General features: G+C 38.6%; 1 protein-coding gene across 4 annotated transcripts in view; it reads right to left on the minus strand.

Moving 5' to 3' along the window:
* The window catches only part of EXD2 (exonuclease 3'-5' domain containing 2), a 67,681-nt gene that overhangs the window by 7,544 nt on the left and 46,519 nt on the right, over window positions 1–13,618 (minus strand). For 3 of the 4 annotated variants that reach the window (XM_019641404.1, XM_019641403.1, XM_019641402.1), the window contains 2 exons: window positions 8,153–8,409; window positions 2,885–3,011 (listed from right to left, as the gene is read on the minus strand). In XM_019641404.1, coding sequence (XP_019496949.1) covers window positions 2,885–3,011; window positions 8,153–8,367 — 342 coding nt within the window. In that variant the 5' untranslated portion in view covers window positions 8,368–8,409. Of the gene's footprint in view, window positions 1–2,884; window positions 3,012–8,152; window positions 8,410–8,501; window positions 8,582–13,618 lie in introns of those variants that run through there. The other variant, XM_019641405.1, reaches the window with a different exon arrangement.

Here is a 13,618-nt window from a genome sequence, read left to right on the forward strand (position 1 = left end):
TATGAATTTTATGATGAATAAAACTTGAGTTCAATAACTTTATGTAATACATTTTTTTTCAAATTTCGGGCCCCAAAATTAAGGTGCATCTTATACATGGGAGCATCTTATACATGGGAAAATACGGTAAAACAGTAAAATATGGCAAAAATGCACAGTTTGGTCTTCCATCTTCAACTTGTAAAATCTCCAAAACTCAACTAAATCGCTCAATTTTTTTTTAGAATGAAGCTAGAACTGTCAGCTGTTAAATGACATAGCAATAACATAGATGCAAATGACTCTAGTACTTCCAAAAATGAACTAGTGCCATCTGTTGCAAACACGCGGCATGATTTTTCCAAAGACCCAATAAATCAGTGAAGTTTCTTTCTATCTACTACCAAAGCTGCTACACAGGTTTATCTTCAGTTTGGGACAGAGTAGTTACCACAGGTCTGACAACTGGAATATGAACTTCACCTTGGGGGTGGTCATTACCTAGATCAGCTAACACCAAGATTCATTAAGATGCCTGTGTGACTACAGTGAAGTTCACTGCCATATCTATTAATAAGATGTTGAAAACAAGGAAAACGAACAGTTTCAAACATGGGCCTCAAATCAAAAGTCACAAGGGCCCATTTCTGGAATTTATTTATTTAATAATGGTAAGCCATTCTCCCAAGCAACTGGTCACAGTGAAGCTGGTAGTAAATAAAAGCAGTCAAAACTGTAATTAATAGCTTTTCTCAACAAAGTCTGAAAGGACTGATTCCTTTAATTCATTTCTAATAACCCAGCCTGGTAAACAAGACTATTAGTAAGGATTTTTAAGTGCTTTTAGAATAAAACAAGTTGGGATAAAATTTTCCACCTAGACCCAACAATCTACGTATCAGCAAGTAGTCACCCACGGGAAAAGTGCTTGAATGTGAAGAGCTCAGAGTGCTTTTTAACAAATTACTTTCAAATCATAAGGAACCAGGCCTTTTCAACAAATGGTGCTGAACAACTGGATGTCTACACACAAAAGAATGAAGTTGGACCCCTACCTCCCATCACACATAAAAATTAACTCAAAATGGATCATAAAGCTGAGTGTAAGAGCTAAAACATAAGACTCTTAGAAGAAAACATAGAAGTAAATGAGTTGGGTTAGGCAATGATTTCCTAGCTATCACACCAAAATCATGAGCGATAAGAGAAAAAATTAGATAACTGGACCTCATCAAAATTAAAAGTGCTTCAAACGACCACACCAAACCCAGATGTTGGGGTGGTGGAGTGGGATGGGAAGTGGCTGCTAATGGGTGTTTCTTTTTGGGTGATGAAAATGTTTTAAAATTCAATTGTGATGATGATTGCACAACTCTGTAAATATACTAAAATCCATTGACTTGTACACTTTAAATGGGTGACTTTTATTGTATGTAAATTATATTTTGGTAAAACTATTAAAAGGAAGAAAAGAAAGAAGGAATGAACAAATGAACCAAGACACAAGGAAGTAACTTACTGAGGTCACAGCAAATCAAAAATAGCTGTAGAAACAAATTCAGATAATTTGATTCCCAGAATTCTCTCACAGGATATTAACCTCAAGATGCTAACTATTGCTAACTCTTTCTATTAACAATGTTTTGGAAGGATGAATAAGTGGTAACTGACTCCGCAAGCAAGAGAAGGCTGAAACCTAGGCCTATAGGGGGTGGTAAGCCTAAAATCCAAAAATCAAATTAATTTGAGCCACAAAGAATGGCAAAGCATAAGGAATGGGAGGCAGCAGGTATCTGTGAAACCAAGGATATAAATAGGGGTGAAAGTCTTCATAAAGAACACTTAAACTACAGATCTCCTCTTGTATACCACAGGGCCAGATAATTACTCCTTTTCTCATGCAAAAGAGTAAAAGTTTGTAGAACCAAAACTAAAATGGAATCACTTATATCAGGTACAAAATGGAGTTGACCAATGCAGGCACATTAAAGAAAACAAAAACTTAACATAAATTGCAGAAATTTACAGTTCTCAGAAATCAGCAGAGGTAGCCAGCCAATCCCCAAACGCCAAGTCTGTTCACACCATTTTTGGACTATCTTGTTCCCTCTCTCAGTTACCCTGAACCAAATAATGAAGTAGACCAACCATGCAACCAATCAGCTGAAACAGCCAAGTAACTTCCACATATACCCCATAAAAGCCCTTTAGTTTGTGAACAACTCGGCTCACTGCTCCCGTAGCCTTGAGTTTCCCGGATTGCAGGTTGAAACCCTTGCAACAAACTCCTCTTTCTGCTCTGCTTTGTTTTACTCAACGTACAGGGTTTGTTTCCTGACATGTTTAGGTCATACAAATGGCTAAATCACAGAGGATCAGGGACTTAGTAATACCAAGCACGGTGAAGGCTGGAGGCAAAGTGTCACCTGAAAAAAAGGGGGATTATGGGAAAGTCTATATATTGAATGGTGAGACTGCTAGTACCTCTCCCTCACTCAGCTACCAGAATATAGGCTGTGGGGCTTCTACCTCTTGGGTACAAGACTAGAAGATTCATCTCTGGAGAAGCTGAATAGCCTGAGAAAAAAGACTTATAGTTACTGACATTTGACTGAAATCTATAGTTACTGATAATAAAACCCACTAGTCCAAAAGCCCTGGCCATCTGTGCTGTGCTCGCAATCCATTTTTTTTCCATGTTAAATTTAAATATTATTTTCTGCAGTTTCTAAAATCTCATTAAGCATTACTATAGACTAGTCATCTTGGGTATCATCAGACAATGCGTCTATTGTAAGGCATTTCTGCCCAATACTTATATCATATTTTAGGATCAAAAATTTAAAAACAATTATAGTTCACAAACAATGACTCTTCCATTCTTCACTACTTGGATAAGAAGTACCTGGTCCTCAGTAAGATTCTCAGCATCCCAGTTGCTACAACGAAGTACAAGGGACTTGTCAAGGGGAAAGTTCAAAATAGTCTCCGCGAGTGATTTCAGGCTAAGCCCATTACAGAGCAAATTGTTTCTATAAGAAATAAATAAAATCATGTATCAAAAATGGGAAAAGGACAAGAACAGGCAAATAAAAAAATATAAATCGGAAAAAGACAAGAACAGGCAAATAAAAAAATATAAATGGTCAATAAGCAGATGATAGATAATCTCACTAGACATTAAATAAGATAAAATAAAAATTACCAGTATACACATTTTTTAATCTATTAGATTATATTTTTAAAATAACTATATCTAGTATTGGTGGAGCATGAAGAATCAGTCTAACCTAAAATTCGTGAACTGTATATTTTTATAACCTTTATGAAAAAGTTTAACAATAGCAAAATTAAAATTTTGAACATGAAAATTCTCTGATCCAACAATTCCCCTTTTAGGAACTCATCCTAAGAACAAATGGACATAAAGCAATCTTCATTGTAGTGCTATTTATAGTAGCAAAGAATTGGAAACAACCTAAATGTCCATCAAAAGAAGATTGGTTAAATATCCATGCAATTAAATTCCATACAGCTATTAAAAATAAGGATGTGGGTCTATATTGATGTAAAAAGGTGGCCATGGCATGTTAGTTAAGTAAAAAGGGACTGTGAAAGAAAACATATGTTATGGTTCCTTTATGTTAATACATATACTACACAATTAATGTGTGCATGCAATTCTAGGTATGTGAGGGAGAGGAAGCAAAGAGATAACTAGAAAGATATTAATCAAATATTAGTGATATTATCTCTGGGTGTGGGGCTTGAGGTGATTTGATATCATATATATATTTAAAGTTTTAATGGAGAATTGAGGGAGGGAAACAGCATTGGGGAATCAGGGAAGGGGAACACACAAGTTGCTGTCCTTTTGTTCTTCATTATCATTGTATTATCATTGTGCTCTTCCTGGGTGAGGCAGTCACTCGCTGGCCCTGCTGCAGCCTACGCCGTGGCCAGCAACTCAGGGCAGCCCAGCTCCAGGTCAAGCTGTTGTTCACCATCTTAGCTGTAGAGGGCGCAGCGTCACTGGCCCTCATGTGGGATCTGAACCAGGGCCCTGCCTCTCAGAGCTGGTGTCCCAAGCCACTCCTAACCAAAGTGCCACTCAGCGGGCCCTATATTTTTCTATATTTGAATCGGCTACTGTTGGTGTATTGCTTTTCAAATTTGAAAACAATGGTAAGGCTATTTTCATTGAGGATGTGAAGGTACAATAAATATAAATAATCTTTCCGCTCTTCAAACACTTTTTGATTAGAATAGCTGCAGGGTGGTGAAAAAAATTAATTATGTCCAAGGACTGGAGATTCCAAACAAATAAATGTGATAAATGTGAAATTAAGAACACATTGATCTACACAAGTGCAGCTGGCTTCCTGGTTATCAAGTGAGATACTAGAAGTTTTAGAGCAGGAAGCTTAGAGGTGGAGGTTCGTGTCAGTGTTACAGCATGTAGGACTCCTCAGGTACTGTAGGAAGTGAAATCATTATAACAATGAAGAAAAGGACGTCTTTCCTTACAAGAACAAGCAATAAATTGATAGATTTCATCACCCCCAAAAGGGACACTGGCTAAAAAGTAAAAACAGGTCCAGACACACTTAGATAAAATACATAAGGTCTTGGTTCAATTAATGGAAATTAAGGATTTGGGTGAGACATAAAACTTTCTTTTGTTTATTAGAAATTATAAAAATAATGAATGCTTATTAAAAATTCAGACAAGAGAGCAGTATAATGGGTGAGAAGTGAAAGCCCTCCGCCCCACACTTCCACTCCTCAGGAATGTGACCCAACAGTATGTTGTAGCCCCTCCAGACCTTTTCTGCACAAATAACAGATGGTTAGATGGAGAGGTAGATATCGTTTTCTGGCTTTTGTTTTGTTTTTTTGTTCTGCTACTTGCTCTATCACTCAATATATCAGAGACCTCCTTCCATGACAGTAAATACAAATGTACTTATTTCAAACTTTTTAACAGCTGTGTCATTTTTCAAGCATGGATATTCCAAAATTCTTGAAATCAATGCCCTCATTGAAGAACAGTACTTAATTTTCAGTTATTTAATTCCATTTAGATCATTAGTGTTTTTTTAAATGTCATATTTGAGAAGGTTTCACATTGGTTGAGGATGAATTAAAAACAAGATGCCACCTTTGCCACTTCAAAGTTTCACTAGGAAAGATTCCAAAATCATATATAACAATCTTTATAATAAATCATCTTCAGTTAATATATAATAAAAATATAAAGAGTATGAAAAGAAGATGGCATTACCAAATAAAAACAAACAACAACAACAAAAAACTGTGTCGCCCCACCCAAAAGTCAATTGAAAGAAGCACCTACTTTTGACCGACATCAGGAACAACTCATAGCTAACTCACAGTGCTAAGTATAATTCTTGCACTAGAATGCCAAATTTCTTACACTATAATGTCAAAAAATATATTTTTATTACTGAGGTGTTCAACAATAAAATAATTATTTTTAAATTTTAATAAATTTCATTAAAAATTAGAAAGGCCTGATAAATGCTTTATTCTTATTTTTAGAAAAGTTCATGGTAATATTCAGCTTTGGCCAAATTCTTATTCTGACATTTGGCCATACTGCATTTAGCCAGAGAATTCAGGGCACCACAATTTCTATATATTCCTAGAGAGGATTGTAATTGCATGGAAAGAGATCTGGAAGGACAAACCAATTGGATGATGATGGTGTGGAAGGCAGTAGTGAAGATGATGGTAACAGGTGAAATTTACACAGCACTCTATGTCAGACACTATTTCTAAGTTCATTACATAGTTTAACTCATTTAATCCTCACACCAACCCTATGAGGTGGGAACATTATTATCTCTACAGATGAGGAAACAGGAATAGTGAGGTTCGGTAACTTGCCAAGGTTCATACAGCTGGAAAGTGGCAGTACTGGGACTCCCACCCACACAGTTAGCCCCAGAGTCAACTCTTAGCCACTAAACACACCACCTCGGGCAACAGAGTAACAGTGGGCACCTGTGAGGGAGCAGCGCCAAAGGATGTAGAACCTAATGAAAGGTGGCTTCTGCTTTTATGCTCCAAACACTTTTACAGAGTTCAAATTTTTTTACAGTATTTTCCTGTATTACTTGAAAAAAATTGATACTTTACTTATGAGTTTTAGTTACATAAGCCAAGCTACTAAGGTAAAATTTCATTTTATACTAAAAAATTACAATAAGCATAGATTTTAATCAGGCCTTCCCTTAGTTTACCAAATCCTTCAAACTTTTTATTTTTTTAAAGCTTTTTTTTTTTTTTAATTGGGGAACAGTGTGTTTTTCCAAGACCCATCAGCTCCAAGTCAAGTAGTTGTTTCAGTCTAGATGTGGAGGGCACAGCTCAGCGGCCCATGTGGGGATTGAAACAGCAACCTTGATGTTGTGAGCACTGCGCTCTAATCAACTGGCAACCTTGGTGTTGTGAATGCTAAACTCTAACCAAGTGAGCTAACCAGCTGCCACAAATCCTCCAAACTTTTAATGCAGTGTCTTCTGAGACAGGGAGAAAGGCTGTTTCAGTTCACACTATTAAAACAAGGACCTGATATATATATGAAAAATTAATTGCGATTCCTTAAAAAAAAAAGAGAGAAAAATATATTATTTCCATATAAATAGAAATCCAAGGGAAAGGGAAATCTCTCTTCCTCTCTAAGGATTAGAGCTACCATCAATTTTAGCCTAAAACAGGGTTTGCAAACTCAAACGCTTCCCCGGAGGAGTCAGGGCATGCTCATCTAAAGAGGGCAGTTCTGGATGAGCCAAGTGGCTTGTTGATTAAGAGTTGGCTTGGGAGCGCGAGTTCTGAGCAGCAGGGCCACTGGTTCAGATCCCTCATGGGCCAGTGATGCTGAGCCCTCTACAGCTAAGATGGTGAACAACAGCTCGACCTGGAGCTGGGCTGCCGTGAGTTGCTGGTGATGGCGTAGGCTGCAGTGGGGCTGCAGTGGGCTGCCATAAGCTACCGTGAGTGGCCGGCAGCCAGTGTGGGCAGCCAGCAGCCGGCATGAGCTGCTGTGAGCCGCCATGAGTGGCCATCCAATGGCCAGCAAACAACTGCCTCACCCAGGAAGAGCACAATGATAATACCAACATGGGTCAGTGAAGTGACGTCCTCCACAACTAGACTGAAGAACAAAAGGACAGTAACTTGTCTATTCCCCTTCCCTGATTCCCCAACGCTGTTCCCTTCCCCAATTCCCCAATAAAATCTTTAAAAATAATAAAAAAATAAAAAATAAAGAGGACAGTGCTACCCAGCCAACTGCTGCCATCTAGAACTATTGACCTATAATGAAATCATCTAATTTTTCAAGAGAAGCCAGAAATACAGATTTTTACATTAAATCTTCTGTAAGTAAAATTTCCCAAAAATATCATATTAAAAAAAACAATACCAAAAAAAACCTGCATCCCTAATTTAGCCAGTGGGGCCATCAGTTTACAACCTATAACTTATAGAGACACCTTATTAATGTTTCATCTAGAAAGACCAATTATAGGGCTGGCCAAGTGGCACGTTGTTTAAGAGTTGGTCTGGGACGACAGCTCTGAGCAGCAGGGCCCGGGTTCAGATCCCACATTAGGGCCAGTGACGCTGCGCCCTCTATAGCTAAGATGGTGAACAACAGCTCAACCTGGAGCTGGGTTGCCGTGAGTCCTGGCAACGGTGTGGGCTGCAGCCCCTGCTGCAGTGGGCTGTCGTAAGCTACCGTGAGTGGCCGGCAGCCAGCAGCCGGCATGAACTGCCATGAGCTACCGTGAGCGGCCGTCCAGTGGCCGGCAACCAATCTGCGTCATCTGGGAAGAACGTAATGATGATGCCAGCATGGCCAATGGGGCGACGTCCTCCACTAGACTGAAGAACAAAAGGACAGCAACTTGTCTGTCCCCCTTCCCCAATTCCCCAATAAAAATTTAAAAAATAACAAGACCAATTCTAAGTAAATAAAGTTTTCTCAGAAGTTGGAATATTTCTTCACAAATTCAATATGCATCTCAGAAGCCTTGGCTTGTAAAGAATTTCAGATGCTTCACTGTTGATTCTCATTAACCTACAAATCTTGCTAAAATATTTGCCCCACAGCTAACAGGAATCCCAGCATTCATACCAACCATACCTCTGCCTCATGGCTAGGTATCGGAGGTCCAGGCATCCCTTAACTACAAGGCCATAATCGTGCAGAAGCTTGCTGGCATCTTCGGAACATCCTACTCCAACTTTTAAAATAGTGCCATCTGCCAAAATGTTCAGTAACGTTTTTGGTAGTGTTTTTCCTCCACAGATCAACTTGGGCAAGCGAATCAAGACACAGAAGCCACTTGGGGAGGCCATTTGAAGGAGTGACAGAGGACTGACTTTGCCTTCCAAATTCACCTGTAACAGAGAAAAAAACAGTTAACACCCTAGCACAGCACTAAGGACAACATGAAACTGGCAAAAAAAAAGTTCCAGAGGTACACCCTCACCTTCCCACAGGGAGCAGCTGACCGGATTTTGGTTCCAATCTAAGGATCAGCCTGTGCTAACAAATGCAATGTATTCTGAGCAGCAACTTAAACAAAGGTTACTGAGGGCCCAAACTCCAGGGCTTGAAATGTGAGCAGTCCATAAATAGTGACCAGCTGACACAGAGGAGCACTGGGACACGTGTTGGCAGAGTCATGAGAAACATACCGGTTCTAAAAAGCTAAGAAAAAAAAAAAATGCTAAGGAGCAGAGTGCCAAACGATAAACATACTCTTTTCATTATCCAGATGCTAATGTACATGCCGGGGACTTGACTCATTTACCTTATCATCACTGCCTCAAGATCCGATTTTTAAAAAGCGGTAGAAAATACAGACACTGCTAGTACCTGCCAATATAATAAATCCTGGTAGCACAAAGTGCTTTCTCAGCATTTTATGGTCACAAGTGTTGTTTATAAAAGAAAAAAAAATGTATACTGAGCATAAGCTAGGATCCTTACATCTTAAGGATTGAAAATAACTTTACATATTAACTGTTCTAGTTTTATGCTTTATGAAGGTAATAGGTAAGTTGTAGAAAATGCTAAAAGCTAAGGAAGTTATTCCCAGAAAAATTAACACACAAAATTCACATGAATTAAAGGCTCCCTAAAGCTATCCACGGACACCAGGCTAAATATCCAATAAATTCCAATCCTCAATTTTCAGGAGAGGAAATTTAAGGCCTACAGGTGAAGCAGTTTGCCTAAACATAAAGAGATCATGGCAAAATCAGGACCAGAACCTAAATTTCCCAATCTCTAGGACAGTAGTTCTCAACCAAGATGTTTGTGCCTCACCCCCAGGACATTTGGCCATGTCAGGAGAAATGTTTGGCTGTCACACCTTGGGGAAGAGTGCACTGGTATCTAGCAGTTAGAGGCCAGAATGCTCCTAAATACACTATAAGGTACAGGATGGTCCCTCACAACAAAGAATCGCCTGTCCGCAACGTTAACAGTGGGAACCCTGCCTGCTCTAGGCAGTGTGGTTCTCTCACTACCACAGTATCAGTGTGTTAGGTGTCGCACCAGGTGCCACTGTGAATATAAAGTTAATCAAGAGATGGAACATGCCTTAAGAATTACAACCGTAGAGGTGGAGTACAATACACACAGGCTCACATCCTCAGAAATGGCATGGTAAATACCAAAGGAGTATTCCAAACAAAATGTTACAAGTAATCAGGGGAGGGATGTTTCATTACAGGGGTGAGCAACATCAGAGACAGGAAACAGTCAAGATCACAAAGAATTGCTCTTAAAAACAAAATGCAAAAGGACCTTTGCCCTCCCTCAACTTCAACTTCAATGCTAAGTAAAAACCATGGCTTAATTCACTCAACTTCAATGCTAAGTAAAAACCATGGCTTAATTCACAAAGCCTTAGGATTTCCCTTCTCAGGCATTGCTTTATCAGTGAGGGCTATTTCCATATCCTCAAATTAAAGTATGCCAGCTTAATCTCTAATGTGTCCATTTCTTGGACACTGTCTAAAATACATTAAGTAAATAATTAGATAGGTGGACAGATAGTAAGATGTCTTTTTAATACTGTTTCTGGATTGTGCTTAAGGTCCAATGTATTATAATCCAGGTTTTCCCACTAGAAATCCAAATGTTTATGATTCCAATAGGTATCAAATTTATAGTGAATGTATAATTGGAAGAATAATGCTTGGAGCAGAGTCAACTTGGCTTCAAAAATAAGATATCTAGTCTTTATTTCTCATATTTTCCCCTTTTGCTTTCTAATGTTTTTTTCCCTTGATATCACTTACTACTTATGGAAAACTATGGAACCCTTGGCTTACCAATGTTATGTTTAATGGGGAAAAAAATGACATGTTTTAATTTTATTAGCATTATTTAACCCAGTACTCTCTGATTTTTTTATTTTTTCATCAGTCAACTCATGAATGTTTAGGACATACACAATACATGTGCATGTGTTTATAAATTATTTACATGTAGTACTATACTAATTTGTTATAGACATTATTAAATATACACAAAAGTAAAAATTTTGTTTTATTTATTTTTTATAGATTTTATTGGGGAATGGGGGGAGGGGAACAGTGTTGGGGAATTGGGGAAGGGGAACAGCCAAGTTGTTGTCCTTCAATCTTAGTTGTGGAGGGCACAGCAAGCTCAGCTCCAGGTGCTGTGTTCAATCAGTTGCAGGTAGGTGTAGCCACCATCCCATGCAGGAGTCGAACCAGCAGCCTGTTGTTAAGAGTGCACACTCTATCCACTGAGCCATCCGGGCAGCAGCTCAGCTCAAGGTGCTGAGTTCAGTCTTTAGTTGAGGGTGGGCATAGCCCAACATCTCGAACAGGCAACCTTGTTGTTAGGAGAACGTGCTCTCACCAGCTGAGTCATCCTGCCACCTGTTGGCAGCTCAGTGGCAGCTCAGGTCAGGCACAGCTCACTGGCCCATGTGAAAGCTCAGTGGCCCATATGAGAATTGAACCTGCGACCCTGTTGCTCAGAGCGCACACTCTTGAGCAAGTTCTTAACCAACTGAGCCACTTGGTTGGCCCAAAAGTAAAAATTTTAAATGAATGAAGTCATCAATCATTCTAGACAAAATTTCTAACACTTTTTTCTATATTTCAGAGATTTACTTAAGAGCATTGGTTTAGAGATCCTCTGAGGGCCAGTGAAAAACCCACTTTAATTTCAGAATTCTTCTTTGTTTTTTTAACAAAGTACTGCATATTTACTGCAGAAAACATACAATTATACAAAAGGAAAAAACATATCAAAACTCCACAACCCAGAAATAACCACTGTTAACATTCTGTATTTTTTTCTTCCAGGTTTTATTTCTTTGCATCTAAAAATACTTATATTTTTACATATTTGGGATTATATGCTATGTAGTATATTTTAATTTTTATATTTTATTTTCTCTGTTTTATATATGTGATACATAAAAGTGATATGACTTGTATGTAATTTACAAAGCATAAATAACATAATGAACACCTGTGAAATTAACCTTTATGCAGGATTCCTAAAAGTCCAGAGCTGATAAAATTTTCTGGAAAAGCCAATGATTCTTTAAATGACCCCACGATGGCAGTAAAGAGTAAAGAATGATGTGGTACCATGTTCTGGGCTTGAACAGGTTAACCAGCATCCCTAGTCTGTGGTGTTTATATATCAGTTAAATTTAGCCCATAGCTTTAAGACAGGAATGAGCTTGTCCTTTCCAAGCGACAAAAGGTAGGCCCAAGGAGGCTGGAAAGTAATAAGAAGAATGGGAAGGGAATAGATGGAGACAAAATCAGGTGTTGAGGAGGCCAAAGCATGTCCTTAAGAACATGTAAGTAATTAACACATCTTGGTTTTATTTGAAGCAATAAAAAGACTTTAAGCAGAGAACTGACAGAATCTGATTTGTACTTTTGAAAGATCACTTTGGTTACTATATGGAGAAGGGGTTGTAGGAGCGCTAGAGTCTAAGCAGGGAGACCAGTCAGGAGGCTATTGCAAAGGTCCAGATGGGAGATACTTGAGGCTTGAACTAGGGAGGAATCAGAGATGCAGAGAAGTAGACAGATGCAAAATCTATTTTAGAGATAGCACTGGTAATCCTTCCTAAATGGGAAGGGAAGTGGTAGTGATAAGGAAAAGGGAGTGGACCTCAGATAATCCTGAAGCCTGGGCCTGCAGAAAGACACTTGGGAAAATGACCTTCACATCATTCAATATTTATTGCACCAATTATTTGCACTGTTAAACAATGAAGTCGTAGCCAGAAACGCCAGGAAATAAAAACCAGGCATGAATCAGGGGCCAGAAACATATTTAACATCCATCCCTACATCCACAGGAGAAAGGCAAACTAATAGCTTCTAAAAAAACATGTCAGCATCCTCGTTTTGTACAGGTGATTTACTCAGAGTTGTATATCACCATGGGTAACTCAGGGGCATCTGGAAACTCCTACCTCTTCCTGGTAGCATGCTGTGTTATTTCCTGGTTTCTATAACCACTTCTTTGAATGTCCATATATTTTGCCATTAAAGACACTTAATATACTGTAACTACCTATTTGTGTCTTGACTTTCAATCGTATCACTTCTGCTTGAAAACCCTTAGGAAGGAGGATGTCTCCCTGATTTTAATCTTAAAGGTGGAGAAGACTAGAGATAATACAGGTTTGGGAAGAAAAATCAAGAGTTCTGTTAAGAACATGTTATATCTGAGATGACTATTAGGCATTCGCAGGCAGGTGTCAAGCAGGCAGGTGGATATTAAAGGCTGAAGCTCTGCTTTTGAGAGTCATCAGCATATCAATTATATTTAAAACTATAAAATTAGATGAGATCACAAAAAAATAAAAATAGAACTACCAGACGACCCAGCAATTCCACTTCTGGATATTTATCCAAAGAAAATGAAAACACTAATTCAAAAAGATATACGGACCCCTATGTTCATTGCAGCATTATTTCAATAGGCAAGATATGGAAGCAAGGTGTCCAACATGGATGAACCTAAAGGGTATTATGCTGCGTGAAATAAGCCAGACAGAGAAAGACAAACGCTGTATGATTTCACTTACATGTGGAATCTAAACACCAACAATGAATCACAACAAAAAAACATAAACAGACTCGCAGATACAGAGAACAAACTGATGAATGCCAGAGGGAAGGGGGTAGGGGGATAAGTGCAAAACATGAAGGGGAATAAGAGGTACAAACATCCACTTATAAAATAAATAAGCCATATAGATGTAGGGTACAGCACAGGGAATACAGTCAATAATATCGTAACAACTGTGCATGATGACATCGTAAGTACATAAATACTGAATCATCATGTTGCACACCTGAAACCAATATAATATTGTAAACCAGTTATACTTTAAAGAATTTTTTTTAAACTGGTTTGCCAAGAAAAAAAGAAAAAGAAAAAGAAATGAAATGAGATCACTTAGAAAAAGAATGTAGGGCCGGCCGAGTGTCGCAATGGTTAAGAACTGGCTTGGGATGCCAGAGGGCCCCGGTTCGGATCCCACATATGAGGGCCAGTGACACTGCCCTCTACAGCTAAGATGCT

This window comes from Hipposideros armiger, unplaced genomic scaffold (assembly GCF_001890085.2).
Source record: "Hipposideros armiger isolate ML-2016 unplaced genomic scaffold, ASM189008v1 scaffold_59, whole genome shotgun sequence".
NCBI lineage: Eukaryota > Metazoa > Chordata > Mammalia > Chiroptera > Hipposideridae > Hipposideros > Hipposideros armiger.